General features: G+C 38.1%; 1 protein-coding gene across 3 annotated transcripts in view; it reads left to right on the top strand.

Annotated features, from left to right (window-relative positions):
- Window positions 1–23,335, top strand: part of KCNQ1 (potassium voltage-gated channel subfamily Q member 1) — a 420,899-nt gene that overhangs the window by 170,283 nt on the left and 227,281 nt on the right. For 2 of the 3 annotated variants that reach the window (XM_026850357.1, XM_026850359.1), the window contains exons 7-12: window positions 1,725–1,835; window positions 4,227–4,322; window positions 6,594–6,716; window positions 7,709–7,850; window positions 11,547–11,612; window positions 14,838–14,958. In XM_026850357.1, the coding sequence (XP_026706158.1) occupies window positions 1,725–1,835; window positions 4,227–4,322; window positions 6,594–6,716; window positions 7,709–7,850; window positions 11,547–11,612; window positions 14,838–14,958 (659 nt within the window). The remainder of the gene's footprint in view (window positions 1–1,724; window positions 1,836–4,226; window positions 4,323–6,593; window positions 6,717–7,708; window positions 7,851–11,546; window positions 11,613–14,837; window positions 14,959–23,335) is intronic. The other variant, XM_026850358.1, reaches the window with a different exon arrangement.

Here is a 23,335-nt window from a genome sequence, read left to right as displayed (position 1 = left end):
TGGTGCAGCTTTAGGCCATTCCCTCTTGTCCTGTCACTTACTACTTGGTTAAAGAGGCTCATCCCCAGCTCTCTGCACCCTCCTGTCAGGGAGCTGTAGAGGGTGATGAGTTCTCCCCTCAGCCTCCTCTTCTCCAGACTAAGCCCCCCCAGTTCCCTCAGCCGCTCCCCATCAGACCTGTGCTCCAGACCCTGCACCAGCTCCGTTGCCCTTCTGTGGACACGCTCGAGTCATTCAATGGCCTTTTTGGAGTGAAGGGCTCAAAACCCCTCATTGAGTACAGGACTCAGATCCCTTCCCTGTCCCTGCTGGCCACGCCAGTGCTGACACAAGCCAGGAGGCCATTGGCCTTCTTGGCCTCCTGGGCACACTGCTGGCTCCTGTTCAGCCAGCTGTCAATCAGCACCCCCAGGTCCCTCTCTGACTGGCAGCTCTCCAGCCACTCCTCCCCAAGCCTGTAGCGCTGCTGGGGGTTGTTGCCGCCAAAGTGCAGAACCTGGCATTTGGCCTTATGGAAACTCCTCCAGTTGGCTTCAGCCCATCACTCCAGCCTGCCCAAACCCAGGTTCTCCATCCTTCACCCCCTTTAACAAACATCTTGCCTCTATAAACCTGCCCTTCCCTTCTTCCCTAGAGGTGTGGGCATTGCCTGCGGTTCTGCAGTCACAAGGTAGTAAGCGTTACAACAGGCAGGTGAGCTAGGGACAACTGCAGGACGAGGTGGGGAGGGCCTGGATTGTGGTCTGGGACTAATATCCTCTGTGTCCTGGGCAGCAGAAGCCTGTACGGTCAGAAGATAATCTGAAGAGCCAGCAGCTGAGGTGTGCTTCAACTGCTTGAGAGCTATATGTGGTTTCACATGCTCTGATGGGGTTAGCTTTCTTCAAAGTCACAGATAAAAATCTCTAATTTCCAAATTCAGCAATAGCTTGTGACATAGGTGAATGTAAATTGCTCTCAGATGCCAAATGTATCCTTCTGCTTCAAACAAATCCATTCTTTCCTTGAGCTCATGCAAATAATGACTTATTAAGTCTTGTTACGCTACATCACTGTGGTGGTAATTTTTACTTCAGCATTTTGAAACCCAAACTGAACAGATGTTTCCTGAATGTGTGCATTAAATTATCTGTTCTTGCTCTTGATGTATTATATGAATTAGTGATTCATTAGGCTATGTTTTCAGGATCTTTACCGCATGGAAACTTTTCCGCTTCTTTTGCTATTTATACCAATATTATTCTCTAGAATTCTTCATCTCTGACCCCAGTCATAGTCCATGGTTACAGTATTTATATGCTCTTTCTATACAACAGCCCTGTAATACTCTCAGCAACCATGTCCTGCCCATAAAGAAATTCAGCAGTTCAGAACTGTTGCCAGCCTCCCCCTGAGGAAAGTGTATGACATGTGCAGGGAACCCATATGTCAGTAACTTCATATGCTGTAAAGTTGCCTCAGCCATGAAGACAATTTAATAGTTTTACTTTACAAGATTTTAAACATGGATTTTATTGTAATTCAATTTCCTGTACCTTTTCCCATCTATTATAGATGGGGAAGCAAATCTGGAGAGTTACCTTCATTAATGTCACATAGATTGTCATGGGGAGAGTTAGGAATGCAACTAATATTTCTTTAAAATACATAAAAAAGGAAGAAAGAACAACCCCACGCTGCTGCATTAATACTTGCTGTAATACTCTGTGTATTTCTCTTCACAGGTGACTGTTACAACTATTGGCTATGGGGATAAAGTGCCTCAGACCTGGATAGGAAAGACCATTGCATCTTGTTTTTCAGTATTTGCAATTTCATTTTTTGCACTACCTGCGGTAGGTTATCTTGTGCTTCTGCTGGCAATTTGGTGTTGACTTTAATTAGTCATCAGAGGAAACTTCTGTTAGTGATTCTTCAACCTTTTGTTTAACCTGCTGTTATGAAAACTTTGTATTAAACTTTATATGTGGTTAAAAAAGAAGTAGCTTCTAGAAGCAAAATAGAATTGGTATATATTTGAGAAAGAGATGTTTAATTCAAATCACTTTTTCTGTCCATGTCAGAAGTGTAAAGGGAATTATTTCTCATGCTAATTATTTCTGGACTCAGTGACTTAGTGATGTTTTGGCTTTTTAAGGCATTCACTCATTGTTTACTCAACTGATTAGGTCCAGGGTGGACTGTAGAGTTCTTGTGCGTATCATTCGTCTAGCAAAGCTGCCGAAAAAGTGTCACTGGCAGAGAGACAATAAGCAGTCAGGGTCACTGATGCAGATCTTTGCCAAATTAGCATCTGTCCATAGACAAAGTCCCATTTTCAGAAGTGGCCTAGGGCTGAGCTTTTAAAGGTGTTATGGCACTTTGTTTGCACTGAAAACAGGTTCCCAAGTACCTTCTAACAAGAAAAAAGGCACTTGAGTACCAAGGATAAAATGAAAATCAGTGAAACCTGGACTGTGGTTTGAAAACACAAAATGTTCAGTGCCAAGGGTAGTTAAGGGTATTTTTTTCACAAATTTCGTAACACACCTGAATTGTTGCTGTTAAAATGTTTCTTTTTCAGCAAGTTTTTCAGCTCAGTGACATGAACGGTTCTGTTAGCAGATGTTAGTGTAGTTGTGACAGGGAAGTGGTGGGGTTAAGTACAGGATGGATAAGAATACTTTTAAGCCAGTACTGTCACAAAAATTCTTCACATCATATAATAACTATTAAAAATCCAGTGGCTTTTTAAAATTAGATGCTTACGTTAAAGGTACACAAGCTTTTGCAGAGGAGGGTGTCGATTTTCAGACTCTCCAACATCAGTTTGCCTTTAAAGCATATTCTTCACCCCTCCTCATTCTAATCTCTTTCACACTTATTCCTTTTTTAGAGGAGAGATCTGGTAAATGAAATGATCTATAAGAAAAATGCTGAAAGTTGCTATTTTGACTGAAGAGTTGGTTGGGTTTTTTTCCTGGGACTTGAATGCCAGCAGAGATATTTTATAAATAATTGTGTAGCAACCCCACATCCTCAGCCATGCTTTTATATTTACCTGTCAGATTTCCCTAGCCGTTAGTAGAAGTAAAACATCAAACACCCCTTTACCAGTGTGATTTTATTTACTGAATTAAATTGTTGTGAGTTGGCCCAAGGGGGAAATTTAGGGTTTGAAGCTGTAGCAGTAAATGGTTGATAAGTAGTGGCTATTGCACAGTGCCTTGTTGCTGTTTTAAATAAGGGGAGCTGGCTGAGATCAGTCAGAAGTAATTGTTGTGGCTAAACACAACTGGTGTAGGTTCTGGAAGTAGCAATGATCCTTCATTTCCCAAATAAGTGATGTTTGCGCATCATTAGCTCTTTGATCTTTACTAAATGAACATAATAGGAAGGGCCTTTCCTGTTCCTTTCAAAACACTTGCTGATTAATACAGTTCTTAAGAGGTTGAGCCAAGATCACTGGCTGCTCTCAGACATTGACTGCTATATGTAGAAAATTAGTGATGGTTTTTTTGAGTAGATATAGCCACGTAAGCTCGTTTTTATCTGTGTTACTAAAACCTCTGTTAAATATGATTATAGCTATGGAAATGATTAGATAAATTACTTGCTCTGTAATTAATTTTTGATCCCATAGTTATATGCGTTTGGAGGCTATTTTGGGTTGTACACCATGGAGTGCCATTAGTCCATGTCCCTTGTCCTGAGAGTGGATTAGATGGCCTCACTGAAATCCTGACCATTCTGTAATATTCCTTTTCCTCTTCTTTGTCCTACCCTCCCAGCATGGGTTAACAACATATGGAAATAGAAATTACCATACTACAGTTAAAGGGTTTTTCTTGTGACCTGAATCATGCCATGCCAAAGTTCTATTGCTCATAAAAATGAAGTTAAGCACATTGGGTTAATATTTCTCCCTATTCTGTTGTTCCCTTTCACAAGCATTTACGAGGCTTTTGGAGGGTATTGAAATATCATTTCTGCTCGTTCTTTAGCTTTTGAGTCCAGCTGACTTAAATAAGCTTTGGATCAGGGCATGATAGCATTCATAGTTTGTTTCAACAAGTAATACTAACTGAGCCTAAAAACTTAACAGTATTAAGTCATTTCCTCTAAATAATTAGCTGGGTTTTATGATGCTGAATAGAAGTTTATTAATACAACATAATTTGGCAAGCTTATGTGTGTTTTTTTCCCCCTTAAAAAAAATTAGGTCTGTGTTTTCTTTCTTCCCACAGGGAATTCTTGGTTCAGGCTTTGCCCTAAAGGTACAACAGAAACAGAGACAGAAACATTTCAACCGTCAAATTCCAGCTGCTGCCTCTCTCATACAGGTACTGAGTTCCTGCATTTTGTGTACTATCATTTCTTTCCATTTATAGGTTGTTTTTTTTTTTTCAAAACTGTTGGCAGTATTTCCATGCCTGATTCCCATTAAAAATTGTAGAGGAGCGACAGATGGAAGTCTTTGAAATGGTTTTGGAAATCTCACTTTTGATGTAAACTAATGAGCAGAAAAGGTCTCTCCCAAATCAGTGTAAACTGTTTAATTCAACTGGTTAAAATAAAAACCGAAGGCTATCGTGTAGTTACTGAAGAATTTACTTGGGAAAAACATTATGAAATACTATGTTTGCAGTAGTGAAAAACAGGAGGCTCAATGCAAACTGTACTTCTAAAAAAACCCACGTTGTTGCTTGTAAAGACAAATGTCAGGTATGCTTCATTTTCCTTGTGACAAAGAAATTCTTAAAAATTTCAAATTTAGGAGAATTAAGTCAGAATGTTAAATAGGAAAATCTTATCTGAAATTTTCACCTCCAGGACAGGTGTCTGGGAACCACTGGGATTTTGCAAAATCAGTCTTTTCGTGTAGGGTAACATACAGGCCGAAACATGTTGATCCCCTCTGTTGAAAATACAGTTGCAGTTCAGTGTCAGTAAGGTCAGTGAGATTTTATCCTTTACTTCAGTAGAGCCAGCATTTCACTCTGGAGAAGTATCAATATGGTTTCATTCCAGGCTTTTTCAGCTTTTCCTCCCTCTGTCAGTATCTGCATGGAGCTTTAGAAGCACAGGGATCAAATTTTAAAAGAAATCTAGATGTACACCTAAGCTGTATCATTTTTGCATTCTCCTACGACTTATTTCTCTAGCTTCATGAGTGAATGTGGATTTCCAGGTCAGGCTCTTTATGGAAACAGTAGCTAACTGTAAAGTTTATGCTTGAAACTAAACAGTCCCAGAGTTAATGTGAAAAAGGTTTAAATTTAGGGCTCTGGTTATAGCCAGAGATTAGCCAAAAATCTTCAGACTCACTGTGTTTCGTTTGGACTGCATGGTCAGAAAAAGGTATGGTTTTGCACAGAATGGATTTTTAGTGTTCCCACTGATTCTTTTGGGAAATCAACCCCAAATTATTGGGAAGCCTGAAACTGCGTGTCCAGAATGTTTTACTTGGCTGCGTCTGAAATGTTAAGGAGCAGTGGAGGGATAGACAGTGAGTTGCTGACTACCTGTTCTTAATAGTGGTAATTATGATTTACTAATAGTCTTGGACTTCTAAAGGCCCAATTTAATAAGTATTCTACAAATAACTTACAAAAACACGATTTCCAAACCAAGAAGTTTATGAAAGAAGTAGAAGACAAAACAACAGCTGAAATGAGTGATACTTTTTTCTTGTATTCCTTCTTGTTTTCTTCTAGAAGCCAGTTGTTTCTTCCCATATCCTGTTAACCATGGTGGGAATTATATGGGGATTGTCTGATTCTTTCCTTTCCAACTGCTGTCTGTTTTCCTCTGTCATTCTGCCTTGCTTTGTTTCTTTCATCTAGTGTTTTCTGGCCTTTCCCACTTCAGATTTTATGTATGTATGTGTGTGTGTCTCCTTTTTTCATGTAGTGAGTGAGGATCCGCCTTTTTAATTCGAAGACTAATTATTAATCAACTCTGATGATATATTTACACATTTAAGAGAGAATGCAGCAGTGTGTTACCTCTGGTTGGTTTTATTTCCCAGCCCTGCTTTTCTTCCTTGTTGTCTTAGAACATAGTACTTTAATCATTGGTGGTTGGCAGGAGGGAGGGTTGGGTTTGGGTTTTGGCTTCTGGCTAACCATTGGTGCCGTTCCTTCATGCTCTGAGTCTTATTTCTTTGTATGAATATAGCCCTACTGACCACATCACAATTGCTTTCTTTTCTGGTAGTACTCTTCTGAGGCAGGGAAGAATTATTTTTGTTTTCTGAGTAGGAGCCTAAAGCACAGGATGCAATAGGCAAAATGGTCAAAGGGAAAGCGGAGCAGAGCAAGAAATTCAACTCCAATCTTTTGAGTCCAGTCTAGAATTCTGTCTTATTATTTGTTTGTTGCTAATGAGAACAAAAGTTGCACTTGAAAAGACTCCCTTTCTGGTTTGCCCAGTTCTGGTTTCTGTTTGCTAAATAAGGATTCTGAACCATGCTGATTTGTTTCCAGTGGGGAAATTCAAGAATACTATTAAATAAAGAACGACTAATGTGCTACTTGGAAGTTACTTTGTAGTACAAATAGCTACAAATCTGATTAAATTAATTGTTCTGTTGCTTAAAACATTTGTTCTAGACTGCATGGAGATGCTATGCAGCAGAAAACCCAGACTCTTCTACATGGAAAATATACATTCGAAAACCTGCCAGAAATTATCATTTGATGTCACCCAGTCCAAAACCGAAGAAATCAGTGATGGTACCAGTAATTAGCATTTCCTATCACAGTAATTTAAAAATTTTAAATTCAATTGAATTTGTTTACTCTCTAGACACTATTTGTTGTGTTTGTTTTGCAGATTATTACTTGGTTTCAAAGTTTTATTTTCATTTCAACTTTGAGATTTTTCAGTGTACAAACATTTTAAACTATAACTTAATTTGCTTCAGTTCCCAAGCTTGACTTTTTTAATAGGTCTAATGGGTTTGGAAAAGAGGAATAATGAGCTAACTCAGGCACATCAACCAGTAGCTTACTGCTGTTGTTTGGAAAACTATAAGCAAAGGAAAAATACAAATTACTGTTTTCAAAACTGTAACTTTTAATTGATTTTAAAAAGAAACAAAACTGCTGTTTCGCTCAGCTGTTGATTTTGTGGTTTTCTAAGCTTCTGTGCTGAAGACATCTTGTGCCTATATACACCATTTTCATATCAACTGATTCCATAAGTTAAGAATTTTTTTGTTTAAAAACCAGCAATAAAAAACTTTGTCAGAATCTTTAAATTACATAATACTTCATCCTTGCTATTGTAAGAGCATTGCACAGTAGTCTCAAGCTGGAAGACAAGGATGTTGTGCAAAAATCTTCCCTAATATCCCAGGTTCATCTGAGTTCAGCAGAAATATATCCATTTGCTTTTTGCTGAATGATTTATTGCATCCATAAAATGGTAAAGATATTCTAGAATAGTCTGATTTATGTACACTGTCACAGAACTAGCAGATTTTTTTACTGCAGGCAAGGGATTTGCTGATGACAATGTGCAGAATTCTAGTGATTAACCAGTTTTGGTGGGATAGTGGACAGTCTTACTGAGAAACGCAGTGTAGCATCATGAAAATGTAATTGGTCAGGCACTCTTTTGACTGGTTACAGCTCATTGGGGACTGTCTTATTATTGAAGACATTACTGAAGAAACAACTGAATGTGGCTTGGTTTGAGTAATTTAATGTATGTGTATTTTTAGGTTAAAAAGAAGAAATTTAAGTTAGACAAGGACAATGGGCCTGCTTCTCCAGATAGGATGTTAACTGTTCCACACATCACTTACGACCATGTGACAGAGGACAGGAAACCTGATTTCAGTTTTGAACCATATGAAAATTCTGGTAAGAAATTCCATTATGAAATGCCAGTAACTTCAATGGCTTCTATTAGTGATTCACACACAGGTCATCTTTAACACCTGTAGGAGACAGGATGAGGACAGAACAAGCTCTTGTCATTCTAAAGCAAGAATACTTTGCTTTTTGACTGTGGTCGCTGGCTTGTCTGGATGAGATTCAGCCATTCCTTTAATGAGCATGCTCCACTGCAGACAAACAGATTATTTGTCATTTCTGCCTGCCAGAAGAGCTACTGCCTCGGAGGCTGGCGCATGCATTCCCCAATTCTGCAACTGATTGAAACTGTAAGGATTAGTTCTTTGCTTTTCTATGTAAAATTTACCCAAGATGTGTTACTATTGTGCTTGTACCTCAACCAAAAACGATTGACATGTCTTGGCTGCACTAAACATAGTCTGCTACATGAAACCATCGTGTGCTCCTGCCATCTGCTCAGTGGAGTAGGCTGTGAATCAGATTTTGAAAGCAGAAGTTCTTAAGATAAATGTGGATCCATCTGTATTAACTGTCACTGTACAAAATGGTACAGTATGAGGAAAAAAGAAGAAAGGACTTTGATAGTCACCTTATAATGAATAGCTTAGTTATAGTTGCTTTAGCTGTAATGAAGTTCCAAAATAACTCTGAATTTACAATGTGGCTTTTTACAAATGTACTTTTATTAGAAGGTTTTAATGTGTATTGCTCAAATTTTGGCAGCAGGAATGAGGTTTAATTTTTAAGGTGTGTTTTATTGATTATAGATACCTTAAGTACTTATGTGTTTTTTCTCCTCAAAAATTTGGCTGACCAATTTAATGACCTTTAAAATAAGACAGCAATGTGGGCTGGCACCAGGCATATTATAATTCTAGCAGAAGGTCTCACTTTCCATGTACTTTTTTGGTATGCTTCTGTCTTGTCTTGTTCTGTAATATCCATGCTTTCCACTCTTTCTTGGCCTCTGTTAAGGAATGATTGCGAATTGCATCTGGTGGTAGAAATGACAGAGCTGTTAAAAGGTGGAAGAGTACTAAATTTAATCTGTGTCTCAGGCTTTGAGTACAGATACCTTCAAAACAATCCAGTGAATGAACTGTACAAATGCTTAGTTTTATAAACTCCCACCTTTTATCACTAAGTTCCCAAGTTGAGTAAAGGACAATATGATTTGCAGGCAGCCTACTGCTGCCGCTTCCAAAATCAGCCCTATACCTTTCAATAAAAGGATTTTTTCTAATTTCTTCTGACACTTATCTTTTTTCTTTTTTATCTGTGCTCTGCTCTCTCTAAACTGTTACAAGTATACAGGACAAACAGGAATGTTAAAATTGCTTGGTAAGTTGAGGAAAATAATTCTATCTGTGGCATGCCAGCTTCTGACAATGTGATGTTTGCGGTGCTATTCATGTGTGTCTAGTGCCATATAGTTTCTAAGAAATCTTTTGCAGCCAAGGAGATCTAGACAGACAAAATGTACATTCTCACACTTGTACTCACAGTTGCACCCACAGTTTCAATACAAAGAGAAAAGTGATCACTCGTTTATGTAAGTAGTTGATCTCTGTTGTTTTGATAATTGAGAAAAATTTCTCGTATATATATAACCAATAGAAAAGGATAATCTACGTATAAATAAATTATAATTCACTCAGTAGTTTAGTTATCTGAGTATATAGCTGAGAACTTCTAAACAAATAGAGTGGGACAGAAGAAAAATTTCCAGATTTGACCTCTAATATTGTGAATTCTGAAGTACATGCATCTGTTCCTGTAAAAATGCTCTGTAGATATTTGTGAACAGATGGGGACCCATAAATTAAATAATTTATTTTACTGTTTGTCTGGATTCTGTGATCACTTAAGCAGCCATGCAGTCCTGTGATGTTTCTAATGTGCTTGCTTAGGCACTTTCTTAACAATTGAGTGTTCCCCAAAGACTCTAGGGTTAGGGGTAGGTCTGGGCAAAACCCCTCTGTTTTACTGAGAGTGCTGTGAGCCACCTGTAAGTTGTCTGCTCTGCATCCACTAAAGATAATAGAGGCTTCTTTTCAGCAGTTGAGTGCAAGGATGCTCAAGCTTGGATTAAATTGTCTGAAAATACAAGGTTCAGTTTCTCCTCTGAACCCACATGGAACACAGATGCAAGTAAGGTGGTAAAATAGCAGAAACCAAAACTAATCTCCTTGACTCCCCCTGACCAATCCTTGATTTGCCCATTTTCCAGTTTCCACTTTTCTCCTGAATTCCAAGTGTTGCATCTCTGTTGGGGGTGAGCAAGGTGGAACGAGTTCGGGAGAGCAGCAAGAGCCATGAAGTCACCCGTTTTACATGAACAAGAAATTCCTTCATTCTGGGGAAATATCAGAGGAGTTTTGCCATCCACTGTAGGTTCAGTTTCTATTTCTAGCCAGGCAGCATGAGCATGGTGGACCTGAGAGGTTTACCTATCACTGTTCTCACAGTGACTGAAAGGAATAGAGGAGAGTCTATTTACTTACTCTGAGTAAGGTTACCTACACGGAAAACTGAAGCTGCTAAGTCAAAAACCCAGAAACAAGAAATCAGGGAGCACAAGAATAAAGGGCGCTCATTCAGTTTTAATTTGGTCTTCAGAAAGCCTCTAATCACATGTCCATACGCTGCTTTCCCATATTCAGTACATTTGGTTCTCTCTTTGGGCTGCCCACTTATATTCAAGTCCTCACACAGCTGGATCCCCCATCTAGCTTCCCTGCCAGCATCCTCATGCAGCCAGAGATTGCCACCTCCCTTTCTGCCCTCCTTCTTTCTCCTGGTGTCATCAGTTCAGCAAAGACCCAAGAGCCATGGCTGGAGCATGCCTGGCACTGACAGAACACTTGCAAAATGAGTCTTCTTTCAGGTTTTTTTAATTCCTATTTTGAGGGTTTTCGTCTTTGGGTAAAAAGTAAGGCAACACTTCTGAAAAGTATCACTCTGCCCCAGTGTGTGAGTCCACAGGCATTTCTTAATGAAATAGTTATTAAAAGGATAATGCTGCTGTTCAGAAGAACTACACACAGCACATACGTTTTCTTTTGCTGAGTCTCTCATCACTGACTCCTCTTGCTTGCCTGAAACTTTTCCCCAAGAAATTCAGCTTGAGGCAGGCACTTAGCTTAAATGGTTGAAGTGGGCAGCTTCAAGTGCTGTTTATGGGATGTGTCAGGCAGCTTTGAACATGGGTGTCAGTATGGGTCTGTCCACCTGAACAGCACTGCAGTCCAGCTAGGGGGTAGCTACACCATGAACGAGAGCAAGAGCGGGCTCACCTGTATGAGGCTGTACATTTTGGAAAGGGAAACACATGAGGAAACCCTAAAGTCAGGAAGGAAAGGGCAAACATATAGACTACTTTCTTCAAAATGGGACTGGCTTGTAAGGAGGAATATCTTGCAGCAGATTACACTGCCAGGAAGAATGGGTTTGAAGAGTCAATGATGCCTTCCCTCGTGGGGATTTAATATCCTGCTAAGATGTAATGCACACTACAAGAGTTTCATACAAACTGTTTTTCACAGTATTTTTTATTTTGTTTTTAAACATGTCAGGTACAGCATACTGTATTTTAGATATGTCTGCATCTCCTCAGCTGCCTGTCTGGAGCCTTCTTTCTTCCCCTCCCCCTCACCCTCCCCTCCATCTCTTTATTTTATGTGCATCTTCACTCTGACTCAGATTGTCAGCGCTCCTGGCCATCCTTTTCCACAGACCAGCAGTCTTCCAGTGCTCCTTCCTCTCCAGGTAATGCTCATAATATTTCATTGCTCCATCACCTTTGTTAATTACTAAATCTTTGCAATGCTCTGTCTGGAGTTGCCTACTGTGGCACAGAAAGTTGTAGTGCTGTTTTTTAAAGAAAGCAGAGTCATGTCATAGAATTTTGAGTTTGGAAAGTTGTTCAGGTTGTGAATTGCAAATATTGAAATAAAAAAAAGGAAATGTTCTGCAGACCAGAGGTATTTTCTAAATGCATTAATTAAAACTCAGGTTTTCCATGAAAAATGTTTAAAATTTTTTATCTGTGCTTGCAAAAGACAAAGTGTAAAACATTTTGTGTCTTACTAGACAAATACTACCAGAGAAGCATCTGCATACATGTCATATTATATATAAAAATGTTGTGTTGGTAGTATAAAAACCCATCAGTAATTTCTGGTTGTTGTGTTCATAATCCTTGATTGAAAGTTCATAGAATCATAGAGCAGTTTGGACTGGAAGGCATCTTTAAAGGTCATCTAGACCAATTCTCCTGCGATGACCAGGGACATCAACTAGATCAGGTTGTTCAGAGCCCCATCCAGCCTGGCCTTGAATGTTTCCAGATACTTCAGATTTCTGTTTTAAAGCAGGGATTATTATATTGTGGGGAGTGTATTTTCTGCCCTTTCAAAATAGTACTCGGCTCAGCACTATCAGTTGGATAGTCATGCCTGTTACCATAGTTGCTGCTGCTACCCATCAAAAATAGAGAAAATAAAACTCGAGGACCCCTGAATTATAGTAAATGTCCCTTGCTACACATGTTTTCCATTTCTTTTCACTCATTATTATCTATTCAAAATGAGTTTCTAAGGTTTCCTTTTTTTCCCTTTAGCCTACTTATTTAGAAATGCAGTGTCTTTTTTTTTTTAACATACTTTTTTTTTTTTTTTAAACGCTGCTTTGTGAGAAAGACTCCTCCAAAATCAAATGGTTATGAATTTATTTTCATAAATAAAGAAATATGCTGTGGCAGCATATGGTCCCTGGGGCTGTGCCTGAGCCTTGTTTCAAGGCACTTTGTGGCAGGGAAGCTCTTCGTTAATGCCATGTTCTTTTTCTGGTCCCTCCTCTCTCTGTGCGAGCAGGTTGTACGGGGATGTTTTGGAGTGGTTCCTTCTTCATGTTGGAAGCAGCAACGTACATTTAAGAATGAGACCATGTAGAGCAGAGGGCTGCACTGGTCACCAGAGCAGACTGATCTTGTTTATGATCAACTTAGAAATTTTTAAAATAAAAAGAGGGAGGGAGATAGCCGATCTTTGCCTCATATTAAGCAGCTCTTCACCTCTGTATTCTCAGATAACAGCACTTTCAAACAGGCTGAGGTACAGTTGTGACTTCTTTTTTCATTGTGCCACTCCTTGTCTCCCCTCCCATGAAATAGAAAAGCAGTAACTGTGAATGATCCAAGAATAGCCGTTTTATGTAAATCCACTTGCTTACTGTGTGTCTTAGATCTCTCATAAGCACAGTTTAGTGAGTGTTCAGCAAACACTTTACATGGGTTTAGGTTCAGCAGTTTATCACTTGGCATCAGGAAAACTAAAAAGTCTGTGAGTCTGCTAGAAACTGGGAAAGTTTCGTTTGTATCTGGTAGAAATGAAAACAGTGAAAATTAGTGAAAGCCAAAAAGAATCTGTTTTAAAGACATGTTGCTGCGTATCTGAACGTGGAATTATTTTGCTTGTTTCGTAGCCGCTATCTTGGATGATGGCTACAGCAAAGTGATTAAAACAACATGATGTTAAAACCAAAAATAGGAAGCTAATATTTGCTAAAACTTGGTAGAGAACTTTTGGTTTTAAGTGCTGCAAGTGGCTTCTGCATTTAATAATTTTATCTCTTTTTTTCACTGTGATTTCAGAGGTCTTCCTCTCCTATTACATTTTCTGGAGAGCAGACTTTCCCATTATAATTTTGAATGGCCATGTGCCTGATGGTGTAATAACATTTTCTCTTCTGATTGTTTGTCAAAGTTCAAATCCATTTGTGCCATTTGAAGATATCTACTTACTTGTGTAACATGGTTGCATTAAAAAAAAAAAAAAAGGATTCCTGATATCCCTACTTCTATTCTCATTAAATTCAGGTATATTTAAATTAGTTATTTCTGCTGTATTTCTTTAGCTTTCATGTTGCCTTTTGGCAGGGCATTATTTACTGTTATATTCTAAAGTATATAATACAGTAGAAACTTCATAAATTGCAATATCATAATTATTTTGTTGAATGATCCAGTCAGTTGCACAGATAAAGATTTCTATGGAAATTTCACAATATACCTATGATTTCTATGGAATTTTATTACTTGTTTTTATTCTCTTTAAAGTTAATTTACAGTCATGTATAAATACAATAGTGGTTCTATTTATATGAAAATTTTGTGGCTTCTCTAACAAATGTTAGGACTACGCTGAAGAAAGCACTTAGGGTTATTAATGTTAGTCTGGCAGAATTTAGGAGCCTGACTTTAAAAATGAAATCTGAAATACTCTGTAATTTCTTGGATGCATGCAAGTGTTGGTATACAAGTAACTTTGCCACTAATAAATTTCAATATTGGAAGTTTTGTGAAATGGCCTTCCCACTAAGGACCTCATCTTGGATGAACTGAACATCTTGTCACCTGTTTTGTGTCTGGGCTCAAAGACGAGGCATCCTTGTGCCTGAGTGTGAGAGAGGCTGGGTACCAGTAGACAGACAGTGTGTGACAGGAGCTGACTGCTCACCATGAAAACACACAGGGCTCCTTTGTTGATCTAGGCCTGATTTCTTGGTCTTAGTCACATTAATACACCCCAGAAACTGGTATTATAAACTAAAACATGAATTAGAGATGATATAAAAGGGAACTAATCTTGTCATTGAATTGCACTCATGCACTGTTGCTGTAGAGCCGTGGTCCATGGTATGGCTGAGTATTGTACAAGAAGTGTTATAATGCATGAAGCTGCTTGTGGTATAGATACTCTACATTATAGTGTATAAGGAGTATGAAAAAAAAAAAAAAAGAGTCAAAATTCTTCGGATAGAAGAGTTAAAGTTTTCATGAACTCTGTGGTATATGTAATTTTTTTGTAGTAACTTCTGTTTTTAATATTCTGTTAAAATGTACAGTATTTCAGAGATCCAAATGAGTGGCAGACCTCTCTTGAAAAAGCTGAATGCTATTGCTTTGACTGTTATCTGCATGTTTCCTCACAGTGAAAAAAAGTCCGACGTTTTTAGATGTGAACACAGGACCCTTCATCAGGACCAACAGCTTTGCCGATGAGCTTGACCTGGAGGGTGAGACACTGTTGACCCCAATAACTCACATCTCACAGTAAGTCAAGGCTGTTGAATTGTGCATTAGTTGACTTAGACAAGAGAAGCCAATTCGAGTGGGAGGAGCTGAAATATGGAGCTGATAGGGCTATCTCAGATATTTGCGTCAAACTCTTTTTTACCTTGAAGTTGGTGTATATTGGTCTGAGTGCCAGTAAATCTTCGTGTTGACCTAAAGAAAAGTTCACTTGGCTGTGACACAAGGCTTTACTTTTTAGCTAATGTCTCTGTGCAGCTGGTGGTTGATAGCCTCAAGATTTTCATGTGGAGACAATGTGTGGGAGTAGTTGCCTGTTGAGAATTATATTAATCCCTCCACCATTTTCCAGTGGAATAGCTGTAAAGTGCAAATTTTTAAATGCTACATATATGAGATACCAGCCTTTCCATTTCAGCAGCACCTTCTCTAATGGTCAAATGATGATCTGCAATGGAAGAAAATATCCGTTTGGATCTTTATTACTGCCTTATGATATATAAAAATTATCTTAAATAGGCCTATAATTTTTCTATTTTTTTCCTTTATGCTAAAATGTTATCTCCAGGTTTTCAGATTATTCTAAAAAATTCAGAATTGCAGAAGATTTTGATTCAAATGCCTTTTAAAAAAATCTGTCATTTTTTAATTCAAACTCCTGACAAATGCTTATTATTTACCATAGTAGATGTGTTACAGTTTGCTCTCCAGGAGAGGAATGAGACATTTTTTTTCCCCTCCTATTCATAGAAATCTGAGGATTTCTGCACTGAAACCACAGATGAAAATTTTTGCATACTTGTATTTCTGAGGTACAAAACATGCAGAAATGCCTGCTGCCAGTTTTCAGGCCTTCTTCCTATATAGTATACATAGCAGAGACACATGAATGTACTTTTTATAGCCACTTTAGAGGGGCATTTTTTACAAAAAGTAGGTTTGGTGGGGAGTGTTCCCTGCCCACAAACTAAAGGACTTGCATTTTCAGCTGAATCACCTAAATGCGTATATATTTGTATGCCAAGGATTTAGGAGACTTCTATTCTGGAAGATTTCTTAGCGGTACGAGCAGGAGGAGGAAGTCATAAATTTCCTCAAGCCTTAGACAAGAACAACAGAGCAGCAAAACCAGATCGAGAAGTTTCCTTTGCTTTTTTTAAGCTTTAATTTACCACAACATTGCAGGCTTTCTTCAAGTGAAATAAGCTTTGGTGCTAGGAGTTTTCGTGATCCTTTTTGGATCTGGGAATGATTTAGTTATTTCTCATTGTCACCTTCGTTGATACATTTGAAATAATAAGGTGCTCCATCGGTTTTAAGTTCCATTTATGTAGCAGCTGAGACTTCTTTTTTTTTTTTTTCTATGAACTACTTGGGGGAGACTTTAAGATATAGGTAATGTATATCAGCTGAATAACCTGACCAAATTAACACCCTAGTCTTTTAGTAACAACTCTTTTACTTCATTAATTTTTGGTTGTAATCTTTGTTGAAATCCCCCCAGATCGCTCTAGGTCACAAGTGACAGGATGGTGCAAAATATGGCCCCATATATGGCTTGAATTGAGCCTCTGCTGGGGTGGAAGAAAATGCAGTGTTTCTTTTAAGACTTTGGTTTTAGATTCAGAAGTGGATAAATTAGATAAAGTATTAATTTAAATGTGTCTCTTGGAAGCATGGGTGCCCAAATGTTGTACAGCATGAGAACTGTTCACTTAGAAGTACATTTACCTTGCAGTCAGTGTATTAAAGTCCTGAAACAATGCCACATCAGCCTATAGATATAAGGGTTTGGTAAAAAGTTAGCGAAGACCCCGTGTTTTGTAATGTCAGTTGGAGTATTGGCATTCGGGTAACAGCTATCCACAAATATTTTGCATGCAGAATATTCTAACGTTTGTTTTGCTGTTTGGGTTGTGCATTCTGCCTGCATTTGAGGCGGTGGGAAAGCAAGCTGCTGTGCTGCGTTTCACTGGGTACTCGTGTTGCTGGGTGCTGAAGACACATGCTGCTGCTTCATTCTTCATTTCAAAGTCCTAGGGAACAAATATTTCTGAGCTGGTTGCCAGTGTTAGTAGGACCTGCATATTAGACATGTGGGCATAGAATTAAAGATCAGATTTAGAGTTGTGCAATAGGTGTATCTCTGTGTGCAAAGGCACCTACTAATTTGCTGTAAAGCAGTTAGTCATTTCAGATCGCTCTGTGTGTGTGTGTGTGTGTGTTTAATTCAGGCTTGAAAGTGATGCTATGCCTGAGAGAATCTAGGATGCATTATTTTGTTCTGAAGTCCCTGGTTGTGAAGCATTTTATTTCCTTAAAGCCATCATATATACAGTGTGATAGCTTCGGATCTTGATAAGGAAATAAGCAACCACATGCGGGTCTAAACCCCAGTACTTAACAAAAATACAGCACCAGCTATGAAAACAAATTAGTATGGAAAAGTCAAATTAAGTGCAAATATATCTAGTTTCAGGTCTTAAAAAGCAATTCATACTCTATCAGAGGAACAGAAGCATGAAGACAGTTTCAGAAGTAGAAGCATAATATCGAACGTTTGATCTAAAGATGCTGGATTTAGGATTCATAGAACTATTTCCCGGTCAATTATACATTTACTGCAACATATGAATTAGCTTATCCATAAACCACAGACAGGTGACTCCAAAATAAACATTAATTTTTGAAAGTCATAAATACTTGAGTAAATATTACACAGTTAATATGAGACATACAACTGGAAGGTGACTTTTAGTTGACAGTATGAAAAATATTTCTTTTTGACAGGTAGTGTAAATCTGTCAGAAGTATGGGGTACCTACTGTGCTACTGACAGGCAAACACTTGGCATCGTTGTGGCTCAAAAAAAAAGAATGAAGCTGAGTTTGTTTCCTCACTTGCATTAGGTCATGGAAGGAAAATGCCATCTTTCAGCCCTTATGACAAACAGCTTCAGGCTTCTAGGCCTAAAGACCTTGTTTATGCAAAATTATTCTCTTTTTATAAATGTAGTTGTATAGTCTCACTGAATTTAATAGGGCTAGGTTTGTGTCTAATAATAAAAATGCAGGTGTGGGTTTTTTGGCATTACATACTTGTGGCTGTATTTTGGATCTGTTTTGAAATAAATACTGTACTAAATGTCGCTCTATTTCTGTGGAATTAGAAATGGGAAATCTTTCACGTGGAAAGATTACTGTAACAATTAATCATGTGTCACTACCAATTTGAGGAAGCAAAAATAATAATAATGATGATAATAGAAGCACTTTGAGACCTGATGTTTGAACTGGAAAGTGATGACAATGTCATAGAAAAAACAGATCTGCAGCAGATGCATGGAGAAATATAGAATAAGAGAATAAGATAGCAGTGTGTGGAAGAGTGAGAGCTCTTATAAGCAGAAGATGCAGATTTAAGCAGAGCAAGCTGTGTCATTAGCTGTGAGGGATCTCACCTATAAAATAACTGTAGCAGTTTGAAGAATGCGGTGCACAGTGTGTTGTTTGAGATAAGACTTGGCTCTTCATTGGTTTGTTTAATGATTGTTGTGGTCTGTTCAATGATTGCCCTGGTCTGTCTGTTGTAAAAGTGAAATAGGAAACTAGGCTGTAGCAATACCTCACCTCTCCTTTGGCCTTCTCACTGGTTTCTTTCTCTCTAATCAGTGTGTCCGGCATTGTCTCCTGCTCCCTGTCTCACTTCATTGGGTCTTCTGTTCTATTTGTCTTTTAAAGCAGTAGAAAAATAAATGCTACTTGTAGCTGAGCCTCAGCTACCAAGAGGTTCTTTCCCTGTGTTCGTGTAATTGTTTCATTTCACACCTTTTTTAACTTTACCTTTGGCATTAGCTGAAGTAGCAAAAAACATTAACTGAGCTTCAAAGCATGCAAGTGGGAGAAAGAGGGAGAAGTAGGGGATGGAATTGAGCTGAAAAAGGGAGAGAAGAAAGTAATGAAGAACTCTTAATCTGATATATCTTTATATAAATATTTCTCACCTCTTTGAAGAAGTTTAAAAAGAGCTCTGCATTCTCTGTGAGTCTGTCAGAAATGCTACCGAATCAAAAACAAGTCCATGTCTGTTATTTCTATAGTTTGCCATTCTGGGGGTTCAGCAGCTCATTACAGTGCTTTGTTTAATCAGTTCTGGTGTATAAATGTTTGGTATTTATGTCTGCTTCTTAATGAGAGTTTCTTTTTTGGGAAATACTATGTCTAAATTTATTGTAAATTTACTGCAGAAATTGAAACATAAATCAAAGGTCATCTCTGGATACTGTATTTAAACTCTTTGTATATAAAAAGTAGCTCGATTTTTCACAAAGTTATAAAGAAACTGGGGAGATCCCTTGAACATCTCATACCTAGTTCTGTCACCTTGAGTATCATACTAAACGAGTACTTGCTGTCCTAAGTATATGTAAACCAATATATTCTCTGACTATGCAAATTGCTGGCAGAATTCTTGATCTTTAAATTGTGGGTATGGTATTACTTCACATATATCTTTCTCTAATTTTTTTGGAAAGAGTTACTGTGGATCCAGCTGACATCAGGGAATGTATTTCTTGTTGAAAGCAGTTGCTAATGTTGCACAGTAAAGTAATAATAATTCTTGATGTTTTAATGACTCTTTCCCACATGTTCATGTACCTCTTTATTGGGATGATTAAGATACATTTCATTAGTTAAGAATTGGTTTTGTCAGTATACATATAAAATAATTTTTCAATGTAGGTTTTCTTGCAACAGCATATTGCTATGATCTTAGGTTTAACATAGTAGGTTTACACTAAAAAGCACTTTCTTTTTGTTATTAAGTATATTAAGTATATTTCTATCCTGAAAAAATTATGTGTTGTGACATCAGCTTTATCTTCTCTACTCTCTCTGTCAGTATCTCAGATGTGGTAGAAAGCCTGTTAGGCACTGTGTTAGGGGTAAATGGGAGGCTCCAATGGTGGAGGTGTTTATAAATCCTTTGTTAAACAACGTGGTAGAGAGAGTAATTAAGGAAACAAATTTAGTGCTTTCTAATAATTTCTAGATTAAGAGGCAATGATAACAGATGGATCTTTCTGAATGCTTGAAATTAATGCTTTCGAACACTTAGAAATATAACTGAAATAATCGAAATAAAGTGTGCTGGTAAACACCAAGTGCAGTGTCCATGGTGCTGCAGTTACCACCAGCTTTTCTTGGAAGGAATATTTTCTTTCTTTTTCTTTAAGATTTTTATTAAGTGTTCTGTGTTTTAATTACCATCATATAATCTGTTGGCATGAGATAAAGCCACATTGCCTAGAACAAACAGTGCTGGATGTGTTTTATAACTGTCTCTTTTCTGCTGGATTATCAGTGAGTGGAATCCCTATTTGCTCTGATTTGCTAGCTCATATTGTAAAAGATTCCTGCTTTTATCTTCCTCTTCTATACCAAAATGACCCTCTGAAGTCTGAGCAAATATTTCTTTTTTCACTCTCGAGTGGCCAGATGTAATGGCTGACTTCTGCTGTCACAAGAATTCTCTCTGAACCACTGCTAACAATATTTAAACCATGATTTGCATAGGGCCTATTTTATCATTAATGACAGGGCATGTTAGAAGAATGGCAGTGATAGCAAGTGTATGTAAGAACATGCTTGAGTTAAGACCAGAGCTTAATGTTCAGACATCACTGGTTACTGTTATGTGCTGTCATTCCAGTCATTAACTTGCAACAGGAAAGTTTTCAGCACTTGCTGTACGCTGGGCAGCATCCCTTTTTCATTCTGCACATTCCAGTGTGTCGTCAAACTCCCTTGCAAATGCTGCTTACAATATCTGCTGATTTAATAGTTTGCTAAAAAAGGGGAAGGACTGTTTCCTTGAGTTATTCCTTTTGGTGTGGAAAAGCATCATTGTATCCTGTGCTTTTGTTATAAATTGGCCATAAACTTGGCTGTAGAAATCAACCCTAGAACATTGGGTTTGTCAGGAATCTGATTTTTCTCATCTATTCAGCTGCTTTGAGCCACTTGAGGATATGAAGTGTCCCTAAAGCTGGTTTAACAAACAATCAGGAAAGTTCCTTTTTCGGAAGGAAACTCTAGAACAGTGGTAAATGAGACACTGTGATGATTTCTGTGTCATCATCCTATTCTGGTTTCTCATTGCAGGTTGCATAGGAGGGGAAAAGAGCTGTGGCAATCCAGTCCTAAATATGGCTGATCCCTTAAGTAAGCAATGGTCAATGCAGTATAGTCATTGAAAAGGACTCAGAGTCTCAGGTTTGAGTTAAGAAATTATTAGTTTACTAGGCAGTCCAGTTTTAGGGAGCTGTGAAGCTTGTCTCCAGCTCAAGAGCCAGGTGGTTGTAGTAGAGCAGGACATAAGCAAACTTCTCTCTTGAACATTGAAAGGCAAATGAGTGTTTTAGTAAGTTCATCATCCTTTATAAGAACTGTATTTCTGGCTTATGGCTATTGATACCAGCTAGAAGCACTGCCAAAATCGCAACAGCATCCCGCTGTAGCAATGAGCTAACAGTACCAGTGCCGTGCATTTTTGTGTGCAACTGCCCTGATTCCAAATTATGGTAAAATCTTCCCCTGCTCCTGAAGAGTACTGTGGCCACTGTGTGCTGAGACAAACGTGATACCGTGTTTCCAGGTGCTGTTGCATCTGTCTGTCTCTATGTATTTAATCTGTCATCCTACATCTGGATCAGAAGCTGTTTGAGTTGGGGATTGTTGTTGTTGTTGAATAATATCGAGTAGGTGGGATCCCAGCACATGGACTGTTTCTGTGTTCTGAATCCAATGCCTGCCACAGAGTTGGCTAAAGCTGACTGATTTTGTCTTCCATGATATGGGCAGTTGTTTATAATCTTTGTTTTTATAGATGGATTACCTGAGATGTGCTGAAGACTTGGGCAGATCTTCACGGTCACTTACTTCACCCTCAACACTGTAGCAACTGAACGGCTTCCGACAGTGCAATCAGTAATGTGGCTAACATCTGTCCCATGTGCTTGCTTGTTTCTTTTATCTTTAGGGAGAAGTTCTTGTGTACTGTGGTGTGGGTGGTTGCTTTTTTTCATAGATTAGATAGAATGTGTAGTTTACATCTATAGATCTGAAGATCAGAAGGGATAATTAGATCATCTCCTTTGATCTTGTAAAAGACAGGCTGTAGCACTCTGCCGAGTTGAATGCAGCATTGCTGTGCTGCATTCCTAATATTAGCAAAAACACAATGAAAGGATTGTATTTCACAAACTTAGAGAGTGAACAGGTGAAAAATTCAGGCAGGAACCTAGAGGTTGCAATTTCATCTTTTATTTTATTTTAACAATCTATTTATTTATTGAAGGGGGAATTGCTATCATATACTGGTGCTGCTATTTGCCAGAAGGTATTAGTGGACAGATATGTTCTGTGTTAGTGGTTACAAGCCTTTATGAACTAATATTGTCATGATCTTTTCTCCCTTACTACAAATTGTCACTGATATATTCAAGTACAGCGTAAAATTACTCTTTGGCTATTTTATGTTACTGACATAGTATAAAAGTAATGTGTTGACTTTTCCTAGTGTACAAACTGTCTAGGCAGAAGCTAAGATAGCTTAGCTATTTCTTTTGTGTTGCAGATGAATGTTGCATTCCTTGGTCTCCAAGTACTGGTTTACATCTTGATTGATGTTAAGTAATTAAACCAGACTCCAGCTGCTTAGTGATTCAGAAGTACAGGGCTCCTATGCTATAAAAACAACAAGCAACTCCCCACTTACTAACTTTACCATTGTTTACTTTGGGCACCATGCAGAATAATAAGTTCAAAAAACTTTTTTTGGAGGGGGTGAGGGCAGTAAGAAGCAATAAAAATGTCCCCATTCTATCTAGCATTTTAAAAAGCTAAATTTATGATCACCTTGAGTTAACTCCAGAATGAAAATTCAAAGCATAAATAAACACTTTCTTTCTGTTACGAGGATGGAGGTTGGCTTTATTTTTTTTTTTAGTTATGGTAGATACACCAAAAGAAGTTACAAACTTAAGTAGTTTATAATGTGCATGCTTCTTTTGTTGGGAGTTATTTTATCTGGTAAACGGGATATATTTTTTTTTTAATCGTTTATTAATTATATGACAAATAATAATTTTCTACTAATGTGGTAACAAACTATTCATTACGAAGCTGTAAAATTTCACACTTTAAATAGCAGTTAGATTAGCATACTTCAGAATCTACAGGGAGCGTTATGCCCACACATGCTGCAATATGCTATGCTAAATCAGTGTAGCAAACAGACCTGGATTTGACATCAGGCTCCCCAGCAGGAGCCAGCCTGATACCAGTACAAGGTTGTAGGAATGCCTGTCAAGGTCGATATGTGCCAAGCAAGAGAC

This window comes from Athene cunicularia, assembly GCF_003259725.1.
Source record: "Athene cunicularia isolate RWA chromosome 5 unlocalized genomic scaffold, athCun1 chr5_part2, whole genome shotgun sequence".
Taxonomy (NCBI): Eukaryota; Metazoa; Chordata; class Aves; order Strigiformes; family Strigidae; genus Athene; species Athene cunicularia.
This window is presented reverse-complemented; position numbering and strand designations above follow the sequence as displayed.